This window comes from Eublepharis macularius, chromosome 6 (genome assembly GCF_028583425.1).
Source record: "Eublepharis macularius isolate TG4126 chromosome 6, MPM_Emac_v1.0, whole genome shotgun sequence".
Taxonomy (NCBI): domain Eukaryota; kingdom Metazoa; phylum Chordata; class Lepidosauria; order Squamata; family Eublepharidae; genus Eublepharis; species Eublepharis macularius.
Window position 1 is genome coordinate 69,292,769 of NC_072795.1, and position 25,567 is coordinate 69,318,335.

General features: G+C 42.5%; 1 protein-coding gene across 2 annotated transcripts; it reads right to left on the bottom strand.

The window, feature by feature from the left end:
- ITPRIP (inositol 1,4,5-trisphosphate receptor interacting protein) lies at window positions 1-25,318 on the bottom strand. 2 transcript variants are annotated; one of them, XM_054983225.1, is made up of 2 exons: window positions 25,249-25,318; window positions 1-2,695 (listed from the first exon to the last, which is right to left on the bottom strand). In XM_054983225.1, the coding sequence occupies exon 2, from the start codon at window positions 2,680-2,682 to the stop codon at window positions 1,033-1,035; it is 1,650 nt and encodes a 549-aa protein (XP_054839200.1). In that variant the 5' UTR covers window positions 2,683-2,695; window positions 25,249-25,318; the 3' UTR covers window positions 1-1,032. The 2 variants fall into 2 exon arrangements, with proteins under 2 accessions (XP_054839200.1, XP_054839199.1); XM_054983224.1 differs by having other exon boundaries at window positions 24,955-25,302.
- Between the last annotated feature and the right edge of the window lie 249 nt (window positions 25,319-25,567).

The following is a 25,567-nucleotide window of genomic DNA, read 5'->3' on the forward strand; positions in this document are numbered from 1 at the left end:
TTGAAAAACCATCGCACAAATATTTATATTTGTTTTTAAAAAACAGCTGCAATTTTGCCTTAATCCAAAATCATCTTTAAAAATACACAACTGTTCTATTTTGTCCTCCTCATTACACACTAAATATATGAACTTTTGCCTTCCTGTCCAGGACATCATCCCTTGTGGAACCTGGGACACATATTCTTGTGCTTGCAGCACACTAAATTTAGACCCTCTCAGAAAATATGAAGCACAGTTTGTTTCTCTCATGTGGTCTGCTTATAAAACTTAACATGTAAAAATAGGCCACAGTATATATAGTACATTGTAAATTTAGCAGTCTGGGAGCAGAGTAATGAATGCTTTTTGCCATTCCTTTTTTCAGAACATTAGGAAGTATTCTATCAGGTAGTTCTGTGTGCCAAGGAATAGTTTTGCCCCTGCCCAGTTTCTTAAAAGAACCATAAGAAACTCAAAGTTATTAATGAGAAACCTGAAAAGATATTTTTGGTGGGGTGTCAGGAAATGCAGAAGAATGAGCTTTAAAAGGCTGAGAGATTTTAGAACAGACTGGAGCACTTCAATCTGTTCTGTGTGTTTTTAAAAAAAATGCAAATAGAAAACTTCCAAAACAGGGCAACTCTTCACTGTTGTACTGGTTTTCTATTTACAGGGAATTTTAAATGTAGGTAAAAAAACGCTACTAGTTCTATCATCTCCATCCAGGCCTCAGTCTTGAAAGGAATAAAACGTTACGAGAGGCAGAAAAGCAATGTTTTAGCCAATTTAAGAATAAATTAGAGGTCAGGCTTCTTTTTTGCTTCTTATGATTCCAGCAAACATCATACTCAATGGTAAAACATTAGAACCTGGGTAACATCAGCCAGCAATACTGGTAGAATAGAGACACTGTGCTTATGTGCATTTGAGTCTTTGGAACCATTTGCAGACGCCCCCGTCCCCACCCCAAATATTTATCAGTCTTCCCTAAATGGGGAGATCTGCTTGGTTGTAGTTTTCAGAGATTTGAGCCCACGAACAACTGTTTTACTACAGCAGTTCCTTGTTTAGTGGAGTTGCCCGTCCCATGGGGACATGCATGGTGTACTCATTTATTAAAGTAGACGTGTTTCTCAGCATCTCATGAAATGTGTCCATTGTTTTTCTATAAAAACTTCGTTGCAATACAAAGGGGCGGAAAAGGTTCATAGGTTCTGCCTTCTGGAACACCACTGGAATGCCCAGTTCCTCTGGCAGGTTCCTGTTTCCAATAAAAAAATGGTAAAGCCTCTTTTCTTGCAAGCTTTTCTCCAAGAATTTAAGCATGTCTTGTAGCCTGGCCTCCAGATAGCCAAAAGCCCAGTTTGAACTGGGATGGGTCTGTAGCAAATGCAACATCACTGTTTTCAAGTGGTAGTTCGTAAGACTGCTTGGTCCTGTTAGACTGCACTGCTTTCCATGAAGGAAGGCCAGAATCTGGAGACAGCTTAGGTGGCAAGAGTTGGCAGGCAGAATTTTTGAAACAAATTGGATGTACCTCTTCTCATACACTGCAAATGTGAGAAACCAGTGAATACTGGATGTGGAACCCTCTGCCAGATCACTGCATGGGAAGTGAGAGATAAAGTATACATCAGAATCAGCATACTGGACCACAGGGGTAAGATTGAAGGCAATGGTCTTTCCAGACCTGAACTTTATTTTTAGGGCACCAGGAGACTCTAGGAGGCTGAAAGTGAGATTAAACTCGTACTTGTGTGAAATCTTGTTCCATGCCTTGGTAAGCGCAACCTGGAACCATGTCATAACCTGATCACCATCAAGGTAGCGAGAGTCATTGTAGCAAAGTAAGTCCTCCATATGGTTGTTGTGCCTAGACTGATTCATTTTGCTATGAAGGAGGCATAGTAGGTCTTCCCCCAGCTTTGTCTTGTCACAGATACAGCCTGTTGAGTTCTCATCTGCCCGGCAGATCTTTATCAAACCATAACCTTGTTTGTCTAGTGGAACGGATTCTCCAGAATGCCATGTCTCTAACTGGAAACAATATGGCTCGGGGGGAGTAAAAGGGACAATAAAGTCACAGGCCAGGGGTTTATGAACCCTCCAGTTTTCATACATGCTTCCCACTCCTATGGATTCCTCCACTTCCATGTCTGCATCCCGGTTACATACACTCCTTAGAGCCTCTAGTAAGTCATCTGCAAATCCTTCCACAAGCTCTCTGTTCCTAGCAATTTCACTGGTCACATTCTGGATGCATCTTTCATAGAAATTAGCTAATGTGACTTTATCTGGAAGGACAACCCCCTTGAATGCCTTTCCCAGAATTGCATTTTCATCCTCCTCGTTGCTATAGTCTTGCCACATCCCTTCTTGATAGTCCTGCCTCCACAGCTCAATTAGCAGGAAAACTACCAAGGACAGAGCAGTCCAGAAGTTCCAAGAGAGTGGATCATGCATGTACTGCTCTTCTGCCTCTGTGGCCTTTTCTGAAGACTTGGCTAACATTTCTTGCACTGCTATCTCCTGCTCCAGTTTAAGCCGTTCTAGCCTCAGGTTCTCCTCCCGCTCTTTCATTTTCTGGATGACCTCCTCTGTGTTTTCAGGGACCGTGATATTCTCCTTAGGGAAGAGGAGAGGATGGTTGACAATAGCTGCAATCACTACAAAGCACACCCGGAAGATTCCTGCTGGCATGGCAAAGCTCTTCCTGTGAGAAAGAGAAAGAGAAGCACATGGTCAACCTTGCTTATATCTGAACATGGACACAAGGGAATTAAGGGAATACCTTGAGTGGGGGGGGAGAATCCATGAATCCTCTCTAATTCGGAAAGATATGTAAATGTCCAGATCTCAAAAGGACTTATTTAATAAAGTATTATGCAAGGGTCAGTACATTTCAGGGACATGTTCTGAGACACCAGAAGTTACAATGAGAAAGGAAACTTTCCTTAGTAAGGGGTAGGAAAGTATCCCAATCTACTACTGTATTAACATCTTCATTACAGTCCTGCTTTACTAGGAAGTAATCTGTAATGCTGCTAATTACAGTTTTTTGTCTCATTGATAACATGACCAGTCGACCTCAGACTGCTGCAATCCAACACAGATCCATCGTGGTGTATGCTGGGATCCTAGAAAAGGCAACAGTTAAGGTTATCTGGGGGTCCAATTTGGGAAGAGATTCTCTATACAGCTTAGTCTTCCTTAGTAGGAAGACGCATCCCCATGGCAGCTAGAGAAATGCAAATTTATTACATATATGGCAGCAAGAAAATGTAATCCAGACGAAATATATTTTTCATTATTTAGCTACGGCTACACAAAACTAGCAAGAAGAGAGAGATGGCAGTTCTCCCTCTGGCAGTAATGGAGAATTGGTGACGAAAGGATGTGCTTCTTTTAAAGTAGTAAATGGCGTATTATATGTAAGGGGAAAATTACAAGAATATCTAAATGTTGAAGAACTTGCTAGTCTTCACCTGCCTTGCTCGTTCATCCTCATTGTTTCCCAGCTGATATCAGCAGAAGCTACTGCAGAGTTAGGGTAGCTGTGTCTGCTGTTTAGCTTTTAGGGGAAGCATTTGCATTTTCAGTTAATATGGTAAAATTCAAAGGGAACATGAACAGTCAAAAAGCATAAACTTCTTTTGGACTAATCTGCCTGGTTTTCATAAAGGATGTGATCCTAGGTCCAAGAAGGTACCTTTCCTGCTGCCATTCTATCCAGTTGGTGCAAACCAATCAAAACAAATAAACACATCTAAACGTCATAACATTGGAAAACATTTGGAAAAGCAAATGATGCAATATAACCTAATTTATCCCAGCTGCTGAACTAAGCATTTTTGGCTGTGGAATTGGAAGGTTTTTCTTTCAACAGGCTCTTCTCAAATATCCCACCAAACAATAGTAAAGGAATTTTAACCATGGGCCGTTTCCACACTGCTTACCTTCCCTTGGAACCACCCAGAACATCGCGTAAAAAACGCAGCTGATGGCGTTTTCTTGTGCAACATCGTGCAAATCTCACGCAAGAAAACGCGATCTTCCATGTTTTTTGCACGATGTTCCGAGTTGTTCCGAGGGAAGGTAAGCAGTGAGGAAACTGCCAGTGTGTGGTGTGATGTAAAAACTGACAAAACAGCCCACAAACCACATTTAAAAAAACAAACAAACATGGTTTGAAAAGTTTGCAAATCATAGACTCTTCCACATGCTTAACTTTATAGCAGGTTTTCCAGGTATTCAACTCATGAGGATTGGATCTGTTTATTCGTTGGTCATGCATTAGCTGCGGGGGGGGGGGGGGAGGTGAATCCACATGTGAGATCAAACACTGCCCATCCATAATGCAATACCACCTTCTCCAATCTGTGTGAACAGGAAATGCAGAATATAATGCAGCATCTCTGCTGTGGAATTACTATGGTAAATCCATGTTCACATGAAAGCAAAGAGCAACGAAGTGTAAAGAAGTCCTCATACGGATTTTCTTCCAGGTCTCTAGAACACTGGCTTGTTTTTAATTGTTAGTGTATCAGCAATAAGTATGCCGAAAGTCGTGATTATGGGGATGACTGTTCAGACATTCAGCATTTTAATTCTCATTTAATCTAACAAAAAGTTACTAAAATTTTTCTATTGAAACAGAATTGCTTAATGCTTGCTGGATTGAGTTTTAGAGCAGCAGGCCCTGAAACCCGACCTGCAAGGCCAAAAGTTTGAATTCTGTGCACACTGGAGACTCTGCATACCAGAACATAGTGAAATATGGTGAGAGGTTTTGCATTAAAGACTTGGCATTTCAGTGAGAAGTTATACTAGGGCAGGCCATGCTAGAGCCTTAATCAGAAGCCTCTGAGGTGAAAGGTGTGGTTGTTTTTCTTGCATGTGCAAGATTAGATGCCAAATAATCATAGTTCCAGTGTTGATACACACAAAAAACTTTTTAAGTATTTATAAATGCTTTCTCACGCTGCCCATGCACGCCAGCTGGTTTACAGAATCAGTTCAGACCACGGCAGCAACAACTCATACTTCATACATCTAATTAATTAGGAGGTGGGTGATGCAAACAGAAATGGTGGGTTTTGAACACAGAACCCCTCTTAGGAGATGTTGATCTGGCTTCTGTTATTCAATGATTAAATGTGGTGTCAAACATGAAACAGGAAATAAACCTTCAAGGATTATGTGGGCCACAGAGTGGAGTTTTGAGTACTTTCTGTTGTCCCTTTGTTCCATCCACGGAGTCAGTAACAAACATCACTTTGGGAGTAGCAAAGTTGGCAGGAAGCTCAGACACAGGGGAAGCAGAGCTGAGATAAGCTAGTCCAGAGAGGTCCTCTGGAAAGAGCGCAGCCGCTTTGCTCTGCGCACCAAAACACAAGACTTCCCCATGCCACTTCAAAGTTGTGAATTTGTAGTAAAAATACAGCTTCAGCTGGAACATTTTTATGCTGAATTTGCTACAGTGCATAAAATCTGAAAGGAGGAGCAAGAGGAGTATGAAAATTTGAAAGAGTTGGCAAAATAGGGGAGCATCTCGAACATAAAAAGAACTCTTGGTGACATCTTTTGAAATAATGAAGATCATTCCTGATTAAGGAGGTGAAGGAGGGCCTAGCATATGAGCTAGGATGGAAATTTGTACCAAGGGTTTTTTTTTTCCAGAAACAAGACTAGTATTCTAATAAATAATTTAACATACAACTTCAAAAATATGGCAGCATACAAACTACATGGGGATCTGGGAGAAACTATATATTTAGTTAACTGTTACAATAAAAAGTTTGGATCTAAAGTGAAGTGGAGTAAAGTCTGTGGAATGGAACTTCCCTCCTTCCCCTGCAGTCCTCTGCTCCTGGAGACCAGGGGCCCCTCAAAAACAGAGGAGAGAGCAAAATGAGGATCTGCAGTGTGCGTAGCAGAAATGCGGGGGGGGGGGGATCATTGCCAATGGAAGTGGTTTAAGTGCCATTAGGTCAATAGATCCAGTCCAAGCCATTCAACCACTCTTATGCAACCTACAATGATGGCATTTATAGTGGGCACTGTGTTCAATGTGGTTCATTTGGTGCCATAAGGACAGTCATTTTTGCTTATAAAGCTAAGCAGGATTCTGAGGCCAGGAAGAGGGATTAATTAATGCGTTCCTGTATCTATAGCTTCCTGAGAGTGTAGCAGTAGTAATAGAGACAAAGTACTTTAGAGAAACAGCATGAGTACATTCAATGAATTTTAGCAGTCAAGCTCTAGAAAGTAAACAGTACCAGAGGTGGAACAGACCTGACAGAATGGATCATCGGGTCCAGCATTTGATTTTGTTGGAAATTATTCAAATGTAAGATTCATCAAGAAGAGATGATCTGAGGGTCACTACAAGAATTGCAGGTGGCGGGAGCACAGAAACTGACTCATGAGGTTTTTGTATCTTTAGTAGCTGTTTGTCAAAATGGTCAGGTATTGTGCCCTCTCATAATAAAGATGCCTCTCTTCTTTTGGAAGCAAAACATAAAGAGTGTGTATGGATCGCTTTAGGGTAGCCCAATTTTTGACATTTTTTCTGAAGTTTCTTTAAATCCTTTACCAGTTATTATTGTGGAAACCTGATATTGAACCAAATAAAGCCTTGATCTGACTGTGAGGAGGGAGGACAGGGGATTTACATTTTAATATTTGGTGTCCTTGGATGCAGATTAGGGTTGCCAGCCTCCACGTAGTGGCTGGAGATCTCATGGAATTACAACTGATCTCCAGGCCACAGAGATCAGTTTACCTGGGGAAAATGGCTACTTTTGAGGGTGAACTCCATGGCATTATGTCATGCCAAGGTCCTTTCCCTCCCCAAACCCCACTTTCTCCAGGTTTCACCTCCCAGATCTCCAGGAATTTCCAAACTTGGAGCTGGCAACCCCAGTGCAGACATAGGGTTAAACTAGACATTACAGTGTCCATGGATCTGAGCTGTGGACGTCAATGCCATTTTAGAGAAGAATTTGCCCATTTAAAAATACTGCTAGGACAGCATGACAGGACTAGGCAACCTCCCCCTCCCCCGCCCACACACACATAGGGGGAATGACAAGATCTGGTCTCCCTACGCTGTGGGAGTGGGCCCTCATGGCATTTTAAATGTCCAAATTCTTCCCTAGAATGGCATCATTGTCCATGGTTTGGAGCTGTGGATGCCGTCATGTCTAGCTTGGCCCACAGTCTTTAATGACAGCAAATACAGCCTCTACATTCATTTGTACTTCTATTTGTTAGTTACATCCTCCTGGTTCCTTACCATATTTTCTAGATTATTGTTTGTACATTCATGAAATAGGAAGATTTTTGCTTTCATGTTTCGTGCTGCCACATTCCCTACTCTGGCCTGGCTGCTCCTGCGACTTTTAACAATTCCCTAATATTTAGCAAGAGAGAGCTTTTCAAAACACACTTTCTCCACATCAGGGAAAACTTCATTTCTGATGTCAGACTGGAATTCAAGGCCCAGGAGCAGGGGCACAAGAAAATGATGGTACCCCAATTCTGCCCTCTACTAGAAAACTTTATTTCAGCTGGATGGGGAGGGGCTTTTCTTACTTTCCCCTTCCTAGTTAACATAGCCTCTCAAAAAGCTGAGATATCATTTAGAAATAGGACAATTTAGGCTCATGGGGACATCCTATTTCACTTTTTTGGAAACCTGAAAAAGAAATTTATGGGACAAACTGCTCTTGCCTTTCACAAATAGTAGGAACATCCTGCTTTGTGTAGTGCAGTGCCAGCAAGGTCAGTCACGTGAATTCATATTGGACATCCTTTCCGTATGCTTGCTGAGAATCTTTGGAAAAGGATCTACCTTTCAAATAAATACATAATTTTAATGGAAATCCTGACGTTCTTCCTGTACGCAGTTCAAAGTAGCCTCTCCCTCACTAAAGCATAATGCCTGGCAAAGCATGTTGAGACAAGGTCAACAGAGTTTTTGTATGGAGAAAAACAATAGAGCCTGCATAATGATATGCTGTTACATTTCCTCTACAGCCAAGCAGAAGTAGCATTACATTATTCGAAGATACACTTTCCCTCTTCCAAATTACCCAACTACATGTCCAAGTAATTTTCTGCCCATTAGCTTTTAGATCAAACATTCAGAATTATATTGAAAGGGATGCTGCACCACAATCTCACATGTAACTCCAAATCAGCCCAACAGTGAGATTTATGAACATGTTCCTCTTTGCTTTGCTGCAGGGAGCTATACTGTCAATGAGTTCTAAAACCTGCCCTGGCTGCAAGGAAAAGCTTAAAAACAAGATTTACATTGTCTCATAAGAACACAAGAAGAGTCCTCCTGGATCAGACTTGTGGTTCATCTGCTCTAGCATTCCGTCTCATACAGCGTCCGATCAGTTACTATGGAGGGCCAATGTCAAGGAATCAAGGCCGAGGCCTTTCCCTGAAGTTGCCTCCCGTCATTGGTATTCAGAGGTTCGCTGCTTCTGGATGCGGAAGTTCCCGTTAGTCACTATGGCTAGCAGCTACTGATAGACTTAGAGCCAAAACACACGTTAAGAAAAACCTAGGTTCAGCACGTGTTCTCTTACCTCAAGGTTTGCTGGGATCTGTAGGCGTCCTGGAAGCTTAAAGTTTAGCATTTACAGAGCAGCAAAAGGGGAAAGGGAAATACAGGCGCCTGTATTTTAAGCTTTAAGCTTCCAGGACGCCTTTAAGCTTCCAGGACGCTTACAGATCCTTTAAGCTTCCAGGACTTTAAGCTTCCAGGACCCCTACAGATCTTTAAGCTTCCAGGACGCCTACTTTAAGCTTCCAGGACTCCTACAGATCCCGGCAAACCTTGAGGTAAGAGAACACGTGCTGAACCTAGGTTTTTCTTAACGTGTGTTTTGGCTCTTATTGTCCAAGAATCTATCTAATCCCACTTTAAAACAGTCTATGCCTGTGGCCATCACACCACATCCTCTAGCAGTGAGTTCTGCATTTTAATCACTTACTGTGTACAGAAGTAGTTCCTTTTGTCTGTCCTGAATCTACTGCCCATCAGCTTCATTGGGTGTCCTTGGAGTTGTAGTCACTTGGGAGGAAAAGTTGTCTACTCTCTCTGTCCCGTGCATATTTTTATAAACCTCTATCCTTTCCCCCCTTAGCTGTTTCTTTTCTAAACTGAAAAGTCCCAAACTCTTCAGCTGTTCGTCATAGGAAAGATGCTCCAACCCTCTAATCAACTTGGTTGCCATCATCTGTATTTTTTCCTGCTTTGCAATCTCCTTTTTGAGATGAGGTGAGCAGAATGAGACCACGCCACAGAGCTCTACAAGGGCATTGTAAAAGTGGGCATTTTATTTTCAGTCTGTTTCCTAATAATCCCCAGCACAGCGTTTGCCTTGTTTACTGTCTCAGCACACTGAGTTGACACTTCCATTGAGCTATCCAGTATGACACTAGGGCCTTTCCCTCTCTCAGCAGGAGTAAGTTCAAACTCTATTAGCATATACTTGAAGAAGCTGTTGGATTTTTTCCCCTTACAATGGGCATCACCTTGTATTTGCCTACATTGAACTTAATGTGACACATCGTTGCCCACTCAAGGGATCGTGGCTCAGTGGCAGAGCATCTGCTTTGCATGCAGAAGGGCCCAGGTTCAATCCCTGATATCTCAAGTTAAAATGATCAGGTAGTAGGTGATGTGAAAGAGCTCCACCTGAGATCCCATAGAGCTGCTGCCAGTCTCCGTAGACAATATTGACCTTGATGGGCATGTGGTCTGATTCAGTACGAGGCAGCTCCATGTATGTAAGTGATGTGAACAGCTTTTAGAAGCATCAGTGAAAAACTGTTACCTACAGTGACATTTTCAGCTTATGTGAACATCAATTACATTTTTTTGCTCTGCCCTTTTCTTCTGGCCAGCTCTATTGTTATCAGCAGCTAACTAATGGAACATTTTTCAAGGAGTAGCAGACTTTACAATATTCTCATGCAGTGCATTTTTACAGCATTTCAATAGGACCGTAATCCTTTGCTCAAGAGTAAAACTGTGGGTTGAGCAGACGGTGCACACTCTCCTCAAAACAAACAATAGGTCTGTCTGTTATTGTAGGAGCACTGCCAGGCTTAATGTGTTTCTTAATCAACAGGTTCAAATATTTTTACACAAACCAAATAATTTGCTCCTGGACCCACCTGTTTCTCTAGTAAAACATTTGCCCAGTTAGCTATTTGTCAAACAAGACATTTTTGTAGGAGGCAGCCCTGACCAATGCATTTTATGGCTGGAATGTCCCCTGCGTACACAGATGTTCATCTCCAGCATAAGATCTATTCTTAGGCTTTCCAAAATAGCTAATTGTTTCTCTGCTTTCTCCCACCATAGTGCACACTAGAAACAGGCAGCAGAGAGCAGCATGAATATAATGCAGTCTTGGACCAGAAACTTACCCATAACATCCACCAATTGCTAAGAAAGAGGGAGGAGACTACTTGTAAAAAAACCCCAATTCACTGGTTTCATTATCTTTAATCCTTATTTGTAACACCTAGAAGAGCAGTGCCAGGAAAGATTGTCTCCACCTTATATTTCTTAAATCTGGAATGCCGTACAGTGGGCCAAGCAACCCAGTTCCCAGTATGACATCAATGCTGGCTAGGGTTGCCATCTTCCAGGTGGGGCTGGAGTCCTCTTAGAATTACTATAGAAGTCAATTCCTCTGGAGGAAATGGCAGCTGAGCTCTTCCCCAAACTCTGCCTTGTTCAGGTTCTGCCCCCAAATCTCCAGGAATTTCCCAAGCTGGAGCTGGCAAACCTAATGCTGGCACAGCTGCCACAATAACAGTCATGCTTTCAGCCTGCAGCTAATAAGGCCAACATCTTCATTTGCACCACACCTCAGAGCATGACTCAGTGGCTCAGGAGTCTCTGTGGCTTTTCTGAGCATTGTTCTCCACTGTTGCACCTCCCCCATATTCCTAAGCTGTAGGACTTCTACTGTGGATGAAAGGGTCTGTCCTCTCCAACAACACCCTCCCTTCTTCACAGCCTCTAAACTCTCATCCCAGCATCCAGGTGGCTACAGTGCGGGTTTTACTCTCTCTTTTCCATGGCCAGCTTTTACTCCTCCAGGTACCTTGGCAATCTCACTGTCTTGCATAACCCACTATGTCTCATGCTGAGATGACAGTGGGAAGTAGAGTTGCCAACTCTGGGTTGAGGAATTCTGGAGATGTGGGTGTGGAGTTTGGTGGGTATGAGGGACCTCACCAGGGTATAAGGCCATAGAATCCACCCTCCAAAGCAGCTGTGTTCTTCAGGGAATAGATCTTGGTAGTCTGGAGATTAGCTGTTAATTCTAGGAGATGTCGCATATAAGAACCTACAAACAGCAATCTGGGGGTGGGGCAGAGGGTCCTAAATCTTGCACTTTTTTTAAAAAAAAAAGCAGAAGATCCTGATCATGGATTTTCTACAACATGGATAGCTGAGCCCTTAGATAATCATTCAAAAAGAGGCAGGGGGATGAAGTGGCCAAGAACAGGCACGTATAGAATCACAGCAAAACTTTTTACCTGCACATTAACGGCTAAACATGGAATACCAGTTTGGCATAATTGGAGTCCTGGCAAAATGCTTGATTCATTTTCATTACAAATGAGCCACTGTGCAGAGGTGAACTCTTAAGTGTTCCACTATTACCAGATTGCATGGATATTTCCCATTTAACAGCAGTTAAAGGATACTCAGTCTCTTCTTTCAACAAAGAAGAAAAATTGTAAGTTGGAAATAAGAGTCCTGACACGTGCTACCATAGCAGAAGCACCACATACAAGGCAATTAGCCCACACATTACTCATTTGGGACATGGCTGAGGCAAGCACAAATGCTTGCTTAGTTTGCAACGTTCATAACCAGAAGGACAACAAAGCATGGCTTTGTTTAAGAGCCAGATGAGAGGCTGTCTGAGCCAGTAACAGGATCATGGGAATGATGCATCAGGACACTTGTGGTCTCACAAGTGGCACAGACTTTCCATGTCTGTAACTTTTGTTTACAAAGAGACACTTTTACCATTCTAATAAAAGACAAGCAATTTCCCACTTAGGTATTAGCTTAAGAACGGGTGTAAATAAGTAACAACACAACGTAGAAAGTTATTTTAGTCCAACACCTCTTAGAGTGACAGGCACCTCAGTATCTAAGTATTCCGGCCTAGTCCAGAGCATTCCCTAAGCAGGGTTACTGTCTTCAAGGTGGAATTACAATTTATCTCCAGAGATCAGTTCTCCTGGAGGAAATGGCTGTTTCAGAGGGCACCATGACACCCACAGACACCTTTTCCTGGCACCCACCATGTGCTTTTAGAAAGTCGTGGAGTGTTTTGAGTTTTGGATGTTTAAGGTATAATGCACAGTGGCTTTATGTCAAGCATCTTCCCTGTGCAAATAGCAGAATGATATTCTAAAAACATAGTAGGACTTGATTCTAACTAAACACAATGGGGCAGCATGACTAAAATGCTTAATGCACTGTTGTGTATGTCTGAGGGGACTGTGCCTTGGTTTTGAGTTCCAGTTGTTTGAATCTTCTCAACTCCTGTAGTTTTGGTGGAGGGCAGTGGAGTTTCAGCCTTCGTGTTGGGTGTGTTCTGAGTTTATAAAGAAGTAATGTTTAAGGCCTGCTGAAATTCATTGCTTGCACTACCAGACACCGCATGCACCTAACTGGAATTTCTGCTGAAATCATCAGATCTTTTCAGTTTTAATGTATTTTTGTAATTCAGGAGGAAACCAATGATACCACTACATCAAATTCTGTTAACTTTTCTCTAATAATTTATGTTCCTATCAAAGTTTGGCCAGAATCTCTCTCTTACTATACACATGTTCAAGGAGCTCTCACCATTATCTGTCATTGTTACAAGTAATAGCACAGGTTAAAAAAAAGGGACTACCAAGAAAAAAAAAATCACTTTTTTATTTTCCTTTTGCATAAGTACGTAAGATGCCTGCAAAATGAAGACAGATATTATCAGATGACTTGTAGGGTTGCTAGACCTGGCGTGGCACCCAATGGGAGAATTTAGTGGAGCAGGGGCATGGGACGTGGCCATCAGTGATACTGTGACACAACTTCAGGAAAACTCAGAAGTGACAGCACACCTCTCTAGGAATTGTCAACTATTTATTTATTTATTTATTTTATTTATACCCCGCCCTCCCCACAGATGGGCTTAGGGTGGCTAACAACATTCAAGAAATACATTAAAAGTCACAAAAACATAAAATCAATAATAATTTTTTAAAAGTCATTAAAATAGTCCAGGAGCAGGCTATTTAAAAAAATATTGGGAGTCCATATACGGGCATAGCAGATGGCCGAGGACAGCCCCAGAAGAAGTGGTGGTCTTAGATGGAAGGACACCCGCTGGTACTCAGCCAAAGGCCCGGCGGAACATCTCCATTTTACAGGCTCCGCGAAACTGTAACAGGTCCCGCAGGGCCCGGATCTCCAGCGGGACAGCGTTCCACCAGGCTGGGGCAGAAAAAGCCCTGGCCCTGGTTGAGGCCAGATGGATGTCCTTCGGGCCAGGGACAACCAGGAGTTGCTTGTTTGCAGAGTACAACACCCTGCAGGGGACGTAATGGAAGAGGCGGTCCCACAGGTATGCAGGTCCCAGTCTGTGAAGGGCTTTAACCACCAAGGTTAACACCTTGAACTGGATCCAGAACTCCACTGGAACTATGGAAAAGACAGAGTTTTGGAGTTTTCCCATAGGTGATGTCACACCATTAGTGATGGAAATTTTAAAAAAATACTTATTTCTCCCAGTGGCCACATGTCAATCCTGCAGATAAGGGTTCCTTAGCTAGCTCAATATGTGTACTTATTTTATGTGTGCAATATATATTTTAAGCAATATGTTGATTTTAAAAGGCATCCCATTGAAGAGAGCTTCTGCTTGAAATAATGAAGAGTTACTATCAGAGTTATGTCTCACTCCCCATTTGCTCAGAAGTGACATCAATGCATCATTTTACCATAGAGTCTACAGAATGCTAGAACGTACCTGGTCACTTCCAGTTTAAATTGAAAGTGATAGTGTGCTGACATATGCTAGAATGACAGGCATTTCCTCCCCCTCCCCCAGTTCTTTCCATTTCAGGTGGTCTCCCACTATATAGGCATCCCTAACCCTTGTTCTGTCAATACAGATGGAAGCATTGCACTTGTTTACATAGGCAACATGTGATTCCACCAGACCTATATAAGGCTGTGCAAGTTTAATCTAAACAGTTTGGCTTCTGCAGAAACTGAATCTTGGATTGTCTGTCTTGATATAAAAATGCTCTAATTTTCACAGAGGAACAGATTTTTAAGCCACATTTGAAGCTTTGCAATAGTATTGTTGTATTTATACTAGAGTTGCAAACCTCCCGGTGAAGCCTGGAGATCTCATGGAATTACAACTGATCTCCAGACTATCAAAATCAGTTCCCATGGAGAAAATGTCTGCTTTGGAGGATGGACTCTATGGCATTACACCCCTGCAGAACTTTCTCCCCTCCCCAAACTCTACCCTCCACAGGTTCCGCCTGCAAATCTCCAGGAATTTCTCAAGCTGGAGTCGGCAACTACAGTTTACACATACAAATAAAGGGAACAACAGAAGATTTCCCCAACAGATATATGGAACTGGTTGAACAAGACTGACTGCTGACAGCAGTAAAGAATAAAGATCATCCCAGGTTTTCCCACTGCGTCACTCAAGTAAAATGACAAGTGATTCAGCTCATAGCTTCAAGCAAGACAGGCAGGAGTTAGCTGCCAAGAAATCTTTCATAAACAGTCTTTCATGGCAAAGGAACACCTATTTCAACCAAGAAAGAATAAGAGGAACTACTTCTAAAAAAATTAACTTTATGATATGATTATGGGAGAATCTAGCCTACAAAATTCTAGGCAGGAAGCTTAAAAGACCCTCATAGGGTTGCCAACCAATTACAGCTGATCTCCAGGCTACAGAGCACAGTTCTCCTGGAGAAAATGGCATCTTCACAGGGTGCATTCTATGGCATCACATCCTTGTTGAGCTCCTTCCTGTCCCCAAACTCCCCCTTCCAAGGCTCTACCCCTAAATCTCCTAGAACTTCCTAAGCCGAAGTTGGCAACCCTCAACATGTGAACAATTTCTGGTTCGGTCTCTGTGACTACAATCCTAAAACATTTTCCTGGGAGTAAGTCCCATTGAATAAAATGAGTATTATTTTTGACATGCTTAGGATTGCTTCCTGTTTGTATGTTCCATCTAAATTTAGATAATATAATCTCTGGGTCCAACCACATAATTTTGTTAATTGTATATGAATTTTAAGTTTGTTGTTTACTTTCTCATGAAGATAAATTTAAAATAAGGACCTCTGGGACAGCAAACCGCTTATGAGATCAAAAACACTTCCATTTTAAGAAGATAACTCTACCCATGTTTCAATCTCTTACCTGTGTTTCAAAAACCTTAAGCACTTTAAAATGAATATTTTAAACAAAAACAACACTGAACAAAAGAATATACTAATCCTACTTTGCCATCTTAGTTTTATGCATTTGTTTGTAATTATCTTAGCCTTTTGTTTTCAAAGTTTGCAAAAATGCACCTAGTATTCAGGGCTACAGAGGAAATTAATACAGTGCTGTCTTTTAAAAGGCTCAGAATTGAGATGGCAAAATAAAGAGTACCTTGTTACATTTTGAGTCTAGTGATTTTTGAGGTTTAGTTTCACTTTCTGATTGGTTGAGAATATCCTGGGAAACACAGCAAAGAAAGAACTTGTCATGTGGTTGCTAACTGCTTGGTGGAGCCTGGAGATCACCAGATGACAGAGATCAGTTCCCTTAAAGAAAATGGCTGCTTTGGAGAGGCATTATCCCTGCTAAGGTCCCTCCCCAAATCTTGTTCTCCCCAGGCTCCACCCCCCCCCCCCAAATCACAAGGAATTTCCCAACCCAGAGTTGGCAACCTCAGACATATTCCAACCTACTGTAAACTGTTTTCTACAAATGAAGTTACCACATGGGATTAAATCAAACATTTGCAGGCCTCAATCACGAAGTATATAACAACAATCATCAGCCATGCCCTGATATTCTTTCACACCTGCACATTTTATTCACACTTGTATAACAAGAACAACTTTCATTTAAACATACATTTTCCCAGATAGCTTTCAGTAATGAACAAACTGTTTAGGTCCATGCTAGATTTTTTAATCTACATTGCGTGCTTTGAGTATGAATAGTTCAAAAGTCATTTGATAGCAAGTAGTTTTAACAGTCCAACCATCCCCCACACTGAAAGGGCAGTTTATGAATATGACAATAGCATAAGCCTCTTCATATCATGTGCTCCAAGCATATGGCACGTTGCCTGGCTAGGCAGAACAGTTCCCGATCCAGCTAAAAAGGAAAATCTCTGGCATGTGAGTTATGAGGCAGGACTGGCTAGTAGCCCCATACCTCGGAGATGGGCAAAAATGTAAGGACAAAACAGGTATTCCGGGAGTTTCGGAGTTAATCTCATCCACACGCTTCTGACCTGATAACTCTTCCCTCCTGACAATCGTGGATCATCAATCACTATTTTTACCTATAGTTCTGCCCAGGTATACTCAATCAAGCCTTTTCCATTTTATTGTCTCACCTCCATAGGCAGCCATTAAGCTATTGCTTTGGGGCAGAAGACACAATCCTGCCCCAGGGTACATTCCCCAGTATAACTGGCCTGGTCTGCCATATGCTCAATGTGTGTGTGTGTCCCAGGATCCTATGCACACCCTCAGACATGTGTCTGAGAGCAGAACTACAAGTGACAAAAGGCACAGATTGGACACTTGTCAGCTTCCCTCAAGTTTTGATGGGAGATGTAGGCAGCTTGGCGGAATGTTGGACAAGTGACAGTTGAAAAGTCCATTGGACAGCAGTCAGAGGGCGAAGCTGCGAGACCAGGATGTCTAAATTTCCCATCAAAACTTGAGGGAAGCAGACAAGTGTCCAATCTGTGCCTTTTGTCACTTGTGGTCCTGCTCTGAGCCTTCTCCTTCTTGCTGTGAAGTGCTGGTCGCTCAGCTGTTACTTTCGATGGACGTCCTCTGCTCCTCCTAGACTGGTAAATATTGCGCTCTCCCAAATCTTTCTCACTCATCCTCCCTGTTTTCCAGTTAGCTCTGTGTGCATGCTGTTTGTTTTTTCCTGTTTGCTCTTACTGCCCTTTAATAAAACCATTCCTGTTGAACGCCTGCCTGGTTCTTTCAGAGAGTTCTCTAAGGGTCTAATCATGGTATATATTGGTGAAGATCCTGTTAGTTACCCCCCCTTGCGGCATCTCCTTGTATGCTAATTCCCCCAAACTCACAAGGCGTCCCCCCCCCATCTGGGTAACAATAGCTGTTTTAGAAAGGTGGTAAATGGCTGCTGCAGAATATTTAAAGCTTACATCTCTTCAGCTAAGACAATATTACATCTAGAGCTCAAATGTATCACTCTTGGATATGCACCTCTATTTGTTTCTGCATGCTACTCAGTTCTTAGTCATTTACCTCACATCCTGCTATGTAGCTAAATGTGGGCAAGGAGTTTTGCTTATACAGCTGAACTGGCACTTAATGGGCCAGGAATCCTCATATATAGTGGAACTTCTACCAATTCTCCACCCAACTGTACCAACTCCCTACATAAAGCTCCTAAAACCTCAATATTCACCTTCTAGAAACATCTGGCTATTAAATCTGAACTGGAAAATATGCAGTTGGATAGAAATTGTGATTTTATGATTTAAAGACATGCACACAGTTATAAAAGAGTGCTTAAATTATTTTGTAGACTACATAATTAAAGAAGAGAAACATGTATATGCACTCCCCTTTCTTTCTTTAAATCACCCCAGATAAATGAGCCAGTCCCAATTAATACTCAGATATTTAGCATCTTGCAAGCTAAAATCACGTATGGATCACATAAATGAACACTTAATGTCTACCATAAATCAGTCACTACCTCAAAGTGCCTTCCCTCAGACACTGAAAGAAGCAGTTATCAACCAAGCACTTAAAAAAAATCATCCCTAGACAAAATGATGTGGCCAGTTTCTAATATGCCTCTTTTAGGCAAAGTGATTGCAAGAACAGTAGCAGACCAACTCTAGGCCTTCTTGGATAACTCTTATGCGCTAGATCCTTTTTAGTCACATTTCAGGCTGGGCTATGGGGCTGAGATGGCTCTGGTTGCTTTAGTGGATGACCTCCATCTGAAGGTGTCATGACCCCCTCTTACTGGCCCAGTGACTGTGACTCAGAGTCCTCAGAGGAAGAATGTGAGAAGCCAAGGCCAGATAATCAGGAGGACCAGCAGGATCAGAGAGGACCTGATGCTGCAGAGGCACCTGTTGATCATGCTCCTGCAGTGTTAGAGGCCAATTTGCCAGAGCCTGCAAGGGAGACCTTGCTACTGGCTGTTAGCAGTCAAGCCATACTCTCACGCTAATAGGGAAATTTATGAACATGGTTATATCATAATTCCCTATCCTCATGTGCTTCAAGCACATGGCTCACTGCCTGACTCGGCAAAACAGTTTCCAATTCCATCAGGAGATGAAAAATTCCTGAAACGTGAGCCACGAGGTAGGACTGGCCAGCAGTCCACCCTCTGGGGATGTGCAAAAACTGTAAAGACAAAAAGTCTTCCAGAAGTTCCTGAATTAATCACCCACACCCAGCTGATCTTCCCCCTCCCTCCTTCCTAATCAGAGTTAATCAGGAACCAAATAAACTCTTCCCTTCTACTAATCATGGCTCATCAATCATTATTTTTACCTACAGTTCCACCCGGGAAGGTTTAATCAAACCTTTCCCATTTTATGGTCTCACCTCCAGAGACAGTCATTAAGCTATTGCTTTGGGGCAGAAGATGCAATTCTGCCCCAAGGTACATTCCCCAGTATAACTAGACTGCCCTGCCATATGATGTGTGTAAGCGTGTCCTGGGATCCTATGCACACCCTCCTTCCTCTTGCCACAAAGTGCTGGTTGCTCAGCCGCTACTCTCTATAATCGTTTATTTTCTAGACTGGTATATATCACCCGATCCTGCATTCCTCTCTATTCCCTCTTTTCCAGTTAGCTCTTTGTGTACGCTGTGTGTGATTTCCTGTGTGTTTGCCTTTGCCATCCCTTTAATAAAAACCATTCCTGTTGAACTCCTGCCTAGTTCTCTCAGAGAGTTCTCTAAGGGAACATAGGTAGCGATCCTGCTAGTTACCCCCTTGCTGCTTCTACTTGTATGCTAATTCCCCCAACTCACAAGGAGATCCTCCATTTACAGTTACATGGCCTCTGTGATAACCACTAGGCCTCTGCCAGGGTGAAAATCCAGGCCCATAGCCCCTCAGGACCCACTCCCACTCTGCATGAGCAGTGTTGGTGGAAGAGCCAGACTGAAGTAGCACAAGAGAGGCAAAGTGTCAGACTGGCAGCATAGAATCCCAGCGTGAATCCAGAATATGTGCAGTTTTGGAATGGTTAAACTGAAGCTGTGTTGTGCACACAATTCTACTGTAATTCTGAAGTTGGAATCTATCCCCCTGATAAATATTAGTAGTTGAGCAGAGTCTATAATGTCATTGCTCTCATCTAATGCAAAAAAAATTTCAAAACTTTTTGCCTTGACAATCAGTGACATATGCAGCTCTTCTCCTAGTTCTTCAACACACCTGGTGATTGTAGATGCAGATAAACTGACACAACTAACACAAGATAACTTATTAGGACACGTTTCATCCATTACTTTAACCATGCACTTTTTAACAAATTCACCATCAATGAATGGCCTACCACTCTCAGGGCCAAATTACAAGTGACGAATAACACAGGTTGGACATTTGTCAGCTTCCCTCAAGTTTTGATGAAATGTAGGCAGCTTGGTGGAATGCTGGACAAGTGACAGTTGAAAAGTCCATTGGACAGCAGTCGGAGAGCCAAGCTGCAAGACCAGGATGTCTACATTTCCCATCAGAACTTGAGGGAAACTGACAAGTGTCCAACCTGAGTCATTCGGCACTTGTAGCTTAGCCCTCAATAATACATTTAGCAATATGATAGCTGGCCCTCACAGTAGACAGGTTCTCCTCAATGTGCTTTGTAAAACTTATTTTGCTGCAAAAACATTGATTTTTTTTTAAATTATCTCATTCACTCACACCTCTCCTTGATATATTGAGCAGCTCTTGTGACAAGATTCAAAGTGCCTTTTAACATTGTACTCCTTTAATACTAAAGCAGTTTCAAGACATATCAGGCAAACTGCTTTATCCTCGTTTAAAACAAAGATGTACTCAGTCCAAAAACATGGTGCTCATCTGCAATTTTTCATTTCTTTGAAACGGCACTTTCTTTTGCAGACATTTCTTAAGAATTTTTAACAGAGCAGCAGTTGCAGAGTTTCAATATTATCCTTGAATAAATAAAAATATGAGTAGTTTTAGGGGCCTAACTCTTCCCCTTCTCATCAAATCTGCCCCACTATAGCTGCTATTAGCTGGGGATTTTCATTTCGACCATAGCAAAGAAAATAGACCCTTGCCTCTACAGTTCTCAGGAGTTTGGGGCCATATGCCCAAGCTAGGAATTTTTTTTTAAAGGATTATGAATCTGACTTACCAGATTGCAGCTCTGCTATCTGGTAAATCAGATTCATAATCCTTTAAAAAAAAAAAGAATCTGATTTACCAGATAGCAGAGTTGCAATCTTAACTACATTGAATACTATGAGATTTAGTTCTTAATAGACACATTGCCTTGAGGTTTAAATCTACACATGTTACTACTTTGGGGGGCTACCTTTGTGAGGTGCAAACCATCTCTTCACAGAAGAGCATCTCAAAAGCATGAGCCATGGTCCAAAAAACCAAACTGCTCCTGATGACATCATGTACATAGCCAGTCATTTATTTGCAGTATTCTTCTTTCCCTTCCTAAACCACGGCCTACGACAGGAAGAACTGACAAAAATACAACCTGTATTCCCAGGTCCTTAAGCTTTTTACTTAGAGCCACATAGTCTCTTTTAATGCATTCTGGACTGTGCCGGGCAATATCATTTGTTCCCACATTCATCAGGAGGAAGGGCTAACAATCTGTGGATTTGATAAATCTTCCTACCCTTTCTGTCACATCCCGGATATGTGCACCTGGTAGACAGCATACCTCTCAAGACAGCAAGTCTGGTCGGCACACTTTACTCTCTACCCCTCTCAGTAGGGAGTCTCCAATTACCAGCACATGTCTTCTCCTATATTGAGGAAGTTCGAGTCTTCTCATCCACAGGGGCCTGAGAAATTTCTTTCAAGGTTCAAGGAGTCTGGGGGAGTAGCTCTTGATCCAGTGGTCCAGAGTCAATATCTATGGGGAGATCCTGGAACCGACTGTTTAGCATCAGAAGCTCAGAATGTCTCCTGATTATCCTGCTCCTGGGGGTTACTTTCTTCCATTTGCCTGCCTCTTGTATTGGGTGCTCCTCCAAATCCTGAGATACCTTTCCCTCCTCCTCATGTTGCCCTCTGAAATGTGCTTCATGCGTTCTGTCCATGTACTCTTCACCTTCCCTTATTAAATTGAGCATAGACAAGTGCACCTCAAGTCCCTGTATCTCCTCCTCCAGTAGGGCTACCAACTTACACTTGCTGCAAGTGAAGTTGCTGTTACCCTCAGATAAAAATACAAACATGCCACAGACTGTACGTGTCACTGCCTCAGCTCTCTCACCAGCCATGCTGCTGCAATCCATTTCAGAGGTAGTTCAGGTTTTATGTTACTTCCCTAACAATTCCCCTGCCCCCTACTGGCACCACTTTGCAGCAGGCTCTGCACACTCACCCCCCCCCCCAACACTGTCCTCCCACACAGTAACCTCAGTTAATTCCCTCCAGTAGTTAAGGAAGGGAACAGAAACTCACCACTCCAGCAGCTCTTTCCTGCTCCCTCTCAGAGCCCAGATGGCTGTGATGTTGGTAGGTTTCCACCATTAGGTTTGATAAAGGAATCCATTTCCATGCTATGTGATACGAGGTATATTAATGACAAGAGGCATGAAAGCAATCTTCTCTCTCACAGAATGGTAAAGGAATAATGTCTTAGAGAAGGAACAGTGCATGGCAGGTGGCCATCGTCATGTTATCAGCCAAAAACCAATCAGGGATCACTTGTTTGAATGGCATTGCCAGCCCTGTGAAATTAGGGAGTGAGGATAAGAACAGTGACAACTAGCCTCCCAAGGTCAAATCTCTTGAGAACTGGCAGAGGCCTGCAAGTATTGGAAATTTACAGGCCAGCACATTTTTCCTCAGCTACACTGGAACCAGGCCTGCAGCAACTTACAGCCTGAGCCAAAGTTCAATTACTTTAACCAAGATCTTAAGGGTTAAATACATCTGTTCATTACATGGTGTTGAACTAGGATCCAGGAGACCAGGTCTGAACACCCAGTTTGCCCCGGAATCTTGCTGTGTAATGACAAGTCAGTCTCTCTCACCCTAACCTACCTCACAGGACTGTGAATGCAAGGCATTATGTTGTAATTTACAATCCTGCCGCTAATTTGTAAGCCACTTCAATTTGTAAGCTGCTTTGGATCTCCACAGAGAAGAAAAGCAGGGTATAAATACCCAAATAAATTAAAACTTCTGCTGCTCCAAAGCTCAGTACCACATGAGGGGGACTTCCAACAAATTCTTTATAACCATCAATTTCATGGTTGACCTGAAAGGATCTGTGGGCTGCTGGACTCCCTGGCCTGAGCCCGGGGTGTCAACAAAGGTAGTTGCCCCTGGCAACAGGATTTATGAAACTTTTGGTAATTATCCTGTCATGCATAGCTAATTTTGAACTGCCCTAAACTTCAACTTTTGTAAAGTACTTTTTAATATTTCTCATATTATGAAAAAGACAGTTTGGTTTTATAAAGTGGCTCTCTTTTACGGAATGCAGCCTACCTTAAGTTATCAGCGTACACCTGAAATCCATGCAGGCGGACATGGAAATAATAGGACTGCCTTTCAAATAGAACTAGGTACTTCACAAAATGAAGAAGAACAACAACTTGAGTGGGAAGAGGTTGTAGCAGAAAAACGTTGGAGGAAGGGTCAAGCACTCATTTCCCTCAGACTGTTTCTTAGTGCTAAATCCTACCTTCCCCAAATTGATTTTTCTTTAAAGAAGCAGAGCTGCTGAAGGTTTTGTTACACACTCTGTAATATGCTGTATATAGTTCCTGCCAAAGTTTCACCTCATTTTCCAAACCCCACATATATCATCGAGAGAAGGATTAAGCTTACTGAATGGAAATAATATTTACTATTTTCAGGTGTTCAAAGCACATCACAAACAGGCCTATTGCAAGGATTAGAACAAGATGGACCATTCTGGACCCCAGGTATTCTCTCGAGGGATCTGTGAACTATTCAGTTTGGTGCATATTCTGGGATGAAAAGGTGGACTTTACTAGATCAGTATCTAAAGCTAGGCAACTGATTTCTAGGGTTTGTGAAGTCCTGAAATAATCAAAAGATTCAAATAAAACAAGAATCTCTGTGTTTTGCTTTCAATAACCAAACAGAAAACTTTGAAAAGATGGCTCTCATGAGACCAAAGTTCCCAAAACATGAATAAAATCCCTTTGTATGTGTTTAGAATGTTCAAATGTACAAATACAGAAATGTCTTCTGATACTAGTCCCAACATATTTGGTATTTTGAAGCATTCTCTTTGCTATACAAGGAAACAGTGGTCTATTTTCAGGATGCATCATCCTTTACAATCTGAAATATCAACAGCCTGCTCAGTGTTGTAGAACTAAGTATCAGTCCAAGTCTTCCAAAGATCAGGATCCTAGAATAAGTATCTGATGGGTGTTCCCATAACTATGGTTTGGAATGAATGGTCTGTACTCTGTAGAACATAAGGATAGAACAGAATGAAAGTTTAGATTGAGGAACAAACTACCCGTCCACTATTTTTCATCCCTTCAATTTAAAGCAAAACCTGTCCTTTACCGCTTGATAATCCTACTTTCAGAAGCAAATCAGAGATGGCACCACTGAAGAAACCATCATTCTGCAGTGCAATCTTAAACAGAGTTAAACTCTTTCAAGTCCACTGAAGTCACTATTTTTAGAAGGATGGCTCTGTCAATAAAGGAAATGCTTAAGGCTGTGATCTGAAGCACGACATTTTAAACATTAAGTTAAAAATCAACAGGGTTTACATCTAAGCAAAATGTATTTAGTAAAAGCTGTTAAAATTCTCATGGCATAAAAGAAGTTAATGCAGAGGCTGGAACAAATAGGGAAAATGTGAAAGACATTGTGAAAGCTTCATTAGATGCAATTCCTTTCCTGGAAGATAGATTCTATTTTTAGGAAAAATCCTCCATTAAGTTAAAGAGAAAGCAGTTTGGAATTGCTTCCTTTACAGCGCACCTCCTCGTCCACTTCCAATTCCTAAACTGGCTGGAAAATGTATTCTTTTGGAAAATAAATAATATGCAAGACCCACTTCCTCTCCCCTGAAGAGAACAAAATTCGCCTGTGACTCCCTGGGAACACGTTATTAATCCCACCCCTGTCCCACCGCAGAGCCCGGGATAAGGAAAGCGGCCGGGGTTTACTGGCTGCTCTCCACAGCAGGCGCTCCCAGCGACGGAGGAGGGGGTGGTCAAAGAAAGAAACCCAGAAGAGTCATGTCGTATCCTCCCCGTCGAAGATGGAGGTGAAGCACGCTCAGGAAACGGAAGAAGCCGCCGACGCAGCATCAGAGCCCTCGCACAAAGTTTGGGAGCGCAACGACTTTCAGACACAAAGAGGGAAACCCCGCACGTTCGATGGCTCCCATCCAAGGAAGCACAGCCAAACTCGTACTTACTGCGCCCTGTGACAAACTTTTCGTTAGATTAAGTAGTCAGCACAGGTCCCGTTGCTCTCCCCCACTCTGCAAGCGCTCAGCTCGAGAGCCGTCCCTTTCTTCTCAGCATCCTACGCGCCGGATTCTCAGCGACGCCGCTCACTGCGCACACTTTCTACTTTACTCATTTCCTGGAGGTCGGCGGTGCGCTCTGTGCCCCCACCCCACCCCGGCACTCAACTTTCTGCCTAATCTCGGGACTTTTAAAAGAGGACGGCAAACGGGAACGGGGTTTTTAAAAGCGTTGTTCGCCACCGTGTCTGCAGAAACCCTCAAACGTTTGCAAATACACGCAAAACAGCCAGAGGAAGTTAGGTAATCTGCTCCGGCCGGGTTTCCAGCAAGGCAGAACTTTGCGAAGAGAGTCGTGGACGCCCTTAAATGCCGACGGGTGTTGCGCAACACGCGAGGAAAACATCTTTCCGCAGTTTGCTCCTCGTGGTTTTTAGTAGTAACATGGGACGGGGCGAGACAGCTTAAGCAACTCCAGCGGTGTATGCTGGTGAAAAAGTCAGGGACAGGGTAAAAGCCGGAACGAGACGAAACAGGCCGGAACGGGCACTAAAGATCTTTT

Excerpts from the sequence above, each read along its gene's own strand:
- ITPRIP (XM_054983225.1), bottom strand. The coding sequence starts at position 2,682 with ATGCCAGCAGGAATCTTCCGGGTGTGCTTTGTAGTGATTGCAGCTATT.